Below are 6000 nucleotides of genomic sequence, written 5' to 3'. Positions count from 1 at the left end.
CAAAGTCAGGATCTACCTTCCGAATGTAAAAATCAAATTGAAACTGGGAGAGAGAAAAAGAGGAAAATATTGGCTTGTATCAGAGAAAATATAATCATAAATTTATATAAATGTGCATTTAGTAAGCTGTCAATTTAAATGTATGTTTAAGTAATTACTGTTCCTTTATTTTGGTAAAATAATTGTTATATTATAGTAAAAATTATATTAATCAGAAGTAGCATCATATTATATTATCCCACTGTTGAAATTCTCTGCTATATCCTTTTCACAAATCAATATTAATATATCAGAAGAACAAAGAATGTTTGAGTTAAACTCTCTATATAAAGGTAATTCATATTCCCATAAAAAAGCAAGAATATTTTTAGAAAACAAACTTATGGTTACCAAAGGGGAGGAGGGGGGAAGGATGAATTAGGAGTTTGGGATGAACATATACACACACTACTATACATAAAATAAACAAGGACCTACTGTATAGCATAGGGAACTATATTAAACATCTTATAATGCCTATAATAGAAAAGAATCTGAAAAAGAATAGATAGATAGACATGTATAACTGATTGACTTTGCTCTATACCTGAAACTAACACTACATTGTAAATCAACCATATGCCAATTTAAAAAAATAATAACAAATAAATAAGTAACCAGCAAGAATTTTTCCAGGATCCTAGTTTGGACAGGCTCCTAAGGTGGTGCTAGTTGTAAAGAACCCGCCTGCCAATGATGGAGATATAAAAGACACACGTTTGGTCCCTGGGTCAGGAAGATCCCCTGCAGAAGTGCATGGCAACTCACTCCAGTATTCTTGCCTGGAGAATCCCATGGATAGAGGAACCTGGTGGGCTACAGTCCAAGAGTTGGACTCGACTGAATTGACTTAGTACTAACATTTTAATGTGTGCTTCCATTCATACGGGACCTGCATAAGGGGAAATTTTTTCTGATGTTCATTCCTGTTACAGAGTTGCTGCTTAGAAGATAAAGATTTCAGAATTAAACAAATTCATATAGATTTGATGCACGGCAGCTGAGTGATGATATCTTGGGCAAGTTACTTCAAATTTTTACCTTAGCTTCTTAACTGCAAATGAAGTTGACAAGGTTATATGGAAGATAAAATAAGATACTGTACAGTAAGTACTTGGCTCAGTATCTGATACCACCTGAACCTAATAAATGATGCCTGTTATGGTAGAAATACTGATAACCCAGGAGATCTCACATTGATGTGACACTAGCCTCTCATTAGCGTCTTATTAAAGAATTCTGCCTTCATTTTCCCATTAACACATTTTTTTCTGTGCTGTGAACGCATTCTGATGTTCTTTTATGAAACTCATTTCATTGCCCTATATTATCTTCTTACTAATTATTTTCTAAAATACATGAGCAGTGATTTTTCTTTCACTAATGGATTTGTCTGGGGATCTACACTTTGTATTCATCTCGATTTTTTCCTTTTGTTCCTTTTCATTTCACCCCAGATAAAATGCAGATAATCATGCCAACTTCTGTATAAAGTCTTATCTGACTAGCTCCATCATGTGTCTAGAATGAGTTTTACAATTTTGAAAGTTTTCACTTCATTGCTATTATGATCTCAAGTAAGAATAAATATCTGGTAAGATATTACTGAGTCCTCTAAAAAAAAAAAGGCATAAATGAAGGAAATTGGAAAACCTTTCATTTTAAAAAGTGAGGATTTTTTTGGGAGGTGAAATTTAGCCAAAAATCTATGGTGACCATGAAAAGTCTGACATTTCATTTCAGACTTAACATCAATTTATTTTATAATTAAGGGAACTGAAGCTCAGAGAAATTAAGATCTTACAGACAGTTGAGTGGAAAAGCCAGACTACAGATTCAAGTTTACGTGCATGAAATCTCATATTCTAAATACTGCCTAGACATAAGCATTAATCTATATATTTATATTTCAATCTGGAAAGAACTATATTACATAATCATGAAAAATGAACACAAGCAGATATCTTCATCGAAGTTGCACCTACTAGAGCTGGGAATTCTTCTTGAAACTGGAAAGAGACTATTAGGGCAAATAAAAGTAAGCACTTAAAAAAAAAATCTCAGGGACTTTTCTGGCAGTCCGGTGGTTAAGACCTCGCCTTTCAGTGCAGGGGGTGCGGGTTCGATCCCTGGTCAGAGAGCTAAGATACTACATGACTTCTAGCCAAAACATAATACAGAAGCAATATTGTAACAAATTCAATAAGGACTTTAAAAATGGTTTACATTAAAAAAAACACTTAAATGCTAACACAACTGAAAAACAGTTTCAGGGTAGTTTTAGATAAATCTAAGGCTGATAAGTTGGTGATGGATTCCTAATAAGCTCAAATTTCCCTTTTGGTAACTTCTGTTCATTAGTGTTGTTTTTTTGTTTTTTTTTTTTGCTGCTCCACTTGGGGATCTTAGTTCCCGGACTAGGGATTGAACCTGGCCCTGCAATGAAAGCACCGAGTCCTAACCACTGGACTGCCAGGGAATTCCCTATTCATTAGTTCTTTTTTTTTTTTTTTTTTTTTTAAGGCTTTTAGAATGGCTTTATTTAAATATTATATGCAAAGAATACATAAAGAGTAATACATGGATTGGTTGTATGAAAAGAAGGACTATTCATAGAAAATGAAAATTAAATTTAACAAAATATTCAAGTTGAAGTGAAATAGGTCATGTTTGGAATAAAAGCTTTAGTGTTCTTTTTCTCTTTGAATTATTATACCCTGTTCATTAGTTTTTAAGATAATTGCTCATATTTTGAAGCTGACATGCCCCTGAGACATGGATTTACCTGAGAATAATGAATCATATCTGAATATACTTAGCCAATGATGACACCTGTACAGACCTAGTACATAATGAGTGCTCAACAGATGCCTCATGGGTTTCCTGTCCAGTTTGTGCTACAGAATGCTTCCAGATCAATTATCTAACCTATAGCTTCAAATATGGTAGTTCCTTGTAGAAAACTACTTTTACTTCTTATTATATTTGTATCTTTCCTGTAATTATTTATTGTTTTAAAATTTATCTTTTGTCTCCCTCCTTCCAAAATTGTAAGCTTGATGAAGTCAGAGACCACTATATTCATAGTAGCCATGATTAGGTCATTCAATTACATCTATTTGCCTTCCTGTGTAGATGAGGACAAGAATTTGGTCAACATGATCTTTCAATTTTTAAGACAGAGATATAATTCACATACTATAAGGTTCACCCTTTTAAAATGCACAATACAGTGGTTTGTATTGTAGTATATTCACAAAGTTGTGCAACCATCACTACCATCTCCAGAATATTTTCACCAATAAGGAAACACACAACTATTAGCAATTATTCCCACACACGACTGAGTGACTTTCACTTCACTTCACCTCTCTCCCCAGTCCCTGGAAATCAATGTTATCAATTTCTGCCTCTATGGATTTTCTAATTTCATATAAATGGAATCATATAATATGGCGTCTTTTTTCCTGGATTCTTTCACTTAATATTTTCAAGGTTCATGTTGTAGCACGTGTTAGTACTTCCTTTTTAATAGCTGAATAATATTCTATTCTGTGGATATACTACATTTCGTTTACCCATTCCAGACAAGAGGATTTTTAACATCCATTTCCAACTGGAGGATCCTTTATTCAAGTGAAGGGTTACCACCAAAGTTCATGAAGCAAATCACAGTGAATCATTATGCTTGTTAGTTTTTCTGTGCCCTGAAGTTTTCAAATCGTACCTAACACAGATCCAGAAAGGACTGTCTTGTTATGACCCAGCATGTTTACTTCCTGAACCCAGAAAACAACATCAGGTTCTATAATTTATTTCAGGATTCTGCTTCCCACCCCCACCCCAACCGTCTCCTCACTGCCCACCTGATTTCCTGATTGTAATGCAAATTATCATCAGCAGATCTGTGCTGACTGAGACTGGGTGGGCGTTCTTCCCACGCCTCTATCCCCTGTCCTTGGGCTTAGAGCATGTGCAGTTTCTTCGCCATCAAAAACGCCCCCTCCTCTCCTCCCCCTTAAAAAGCCTTCCTTTGTTTTCCAAGGAAATTCAGGTGAAAGAAAGGGTGGGGGAAACGATATTTTTGACTTTCCTCACAATCCAGACGTTGGAAAGAAAAAGGATTTCCTTTGGGCTGCTGCCATGACTCTGATCTTTTATGCTGATAAAATATTTCCTTCTTCTTCTAAAAAAAAAAAAGCTATGGGAAAAAATACACTTCAACTATACTTACTCTAACTTTAGCGTTAAAAAAAAGAAAAAAGTTTTCCAGTTTACTCTTCTTTCACAGAGCGGTTTTCTTCTTTACCAGTTCAGGGATTGCAAGAGCGAGCGAGCCAAGTCAGCAGCGCTTTTTGGAGGCTGGCGTGGAGGAGGACTACAGGATCCAGAGGGCTTTGGAAACTCCAACAGCTCCAAGCTTGTTGGCTACTACGGTTTCCCTGAGGAGTGACGCTGTGAAAACAAACCCTGATTGGTCAGGCCAGGGCTGAATTCTCCATTTATGGACAGATTGCCCTGCCCGAGCCGAGGCTCAGCCAGAGGAGTACGGAGTAAGTGGCCGAAGAAAGAGGAGCAAGGCAGGGCAGCTCGTGGGACGCGCGGAGAGCATTGCACTCACCTAGGCGGGGCGGCGAGCGCCGGGTCTGGGTGGACCCTGGTCCTCCACAGGATGCGCCCCGCCTGCTAAGCAGCCTCCTGCTCGCCTTCACCTACCGCCGCCGATCCCCCCTGGATGGAGTGCCCCCAGGGTTCCCATTGGTTCCTGTGAGTGCTTGGGTTGTCGAGAGCCTGTTTTTTGGCGAAGGGAACCAACTTTTGAAGTTCGCCCAGGAGACTGCGTTCCAGCCCCAGCTCCCCGGCAGCCGGACCCGGCAGAGGCGCGATCGCGGCGCGAGTCACCATGGTGAGTTGGCCGCGCGGCGTCCCGGGACGCCGGACCCGGGGATGGGGCGGGAAGCCCGGGCGCGGGGCACCCACCTTGGGCGCGCTGCCGAGGCCGGGAGTGGAGAAGGTGGACGCTGGAGTCGGCACGTCGCGAGTCCCGATTTCCTGCCGCTTTTCCTCCACCCGGGCTGGGGGAGAGGGAGTGGGGGGCCAAGGAAAACTTTCTTTCAAGTCGCTTTCGGCGTCGCCAAACTTTTCGAGGTCGGTTGGCTATGGCTGCCAGCTGTCGGAAGCCGGGGAGATCCGCGTTCAGGGGCACGGCCCCCCGGGAGGGGGTGGGCATCGCTTTCTCCAGGCTGGGAAGGTAGGAGCGGCCGCCCGCGGCACCGGCGCCACGGACCCCGCTCCTGCCCGGCCGCCGGGCAGCGCCGCAGTTGTCCCGCTGGCGGGGGCGACGCGGCCGCACAAAGGCAGCGGGGCGCCAGGTAGGGCGAGCACCTGGCGGTGGGCAGGCGGCGGCGGGCGAGGGTGCCTTGGGGCAGCGAGAGCCGCGCCGGCCTGAGCTCTCCTGCGCGCCGGCCCGGAGGGTCTTTGCATCAAAAAGGCCGAGTAAACACCACCCTCCCCTTTCTCCAAGTGCGAGGTGGCTGGCACTTTTCGGGTGTACAGCAGACGGTTTCGCAGGGGAGGAAGTCGAGTTTTTTGTTCTTTTTCCTTCGGTACTTGGGAAATTGATGGAAGTGGCTGGCGTTTCTGACTTTTCCTCTACCCCCCAACCTCCCGCCTCGACTACCCCGCCCCCCATAACCTTAGCCACATCCCTTGGGCTTTGCCGTGGTGTGTACTTTCTTTCCAGAGCACAAAAGCAAGGGCTCTATTTTGAAGAGATTGGCAGTCCATCAGCGGAGGGGAGGGGGGAAGTTCTACCCCAAGGCTTCATAGTTTCCACACTTGCTTCTTTTCAACTAATCCGACTTAGGACTTAGCTGGTCCTCTTCTGGTTGTTTTTTTTTTTTTTTCCCCCTAAGTGACTGTGAAAGTGGCGCTAAGTAAAAATGATAACCCGTGCAGGAC

At 42.3% G+C, this 6000-nt stretch overlaps 1 protein-coding gene across 1 annotated transcript in view; it reads left to right on the top strand.

The window, feature by feature from the left end:
• The first annotated feature begins 4046 nt into the window (after positions 1-4046).
• Positions 4047-6000, top strand: part of MYO1E (myosin IE) — a 212651-nt gene continuing 210697 nt past the window's right edge. Inside the window, exon 1 of the mRNA XM_061157271.1 lies at positions 4047-4945. Coding sequence (XP_061013254.1) covers positions 4943-4945 — 3 coding nt within the window. The 5' untranslated portion in view covers positions 4047-4942. The remainder of the gene's footprint in view (positions 4946-6000) is intronic.

Source organism: Dama dama, chromosome 12, assembly GCF_033118175.1.
Source record: "Dama dama isolate Ldn47 chromosome 12, ASM3311817v1, whole genome shotgun sequence".
NCBI lineage: Eukaryota > Metazoa > Chordata > Mammalia > Artiodactyla > Cervidae > Dama > Dama dama.
The sequence above is the reverse complement of the archived record's forward strand: the minus strand, read 5'-3'. Positions and strand labels throughout refer to the sequence as shown.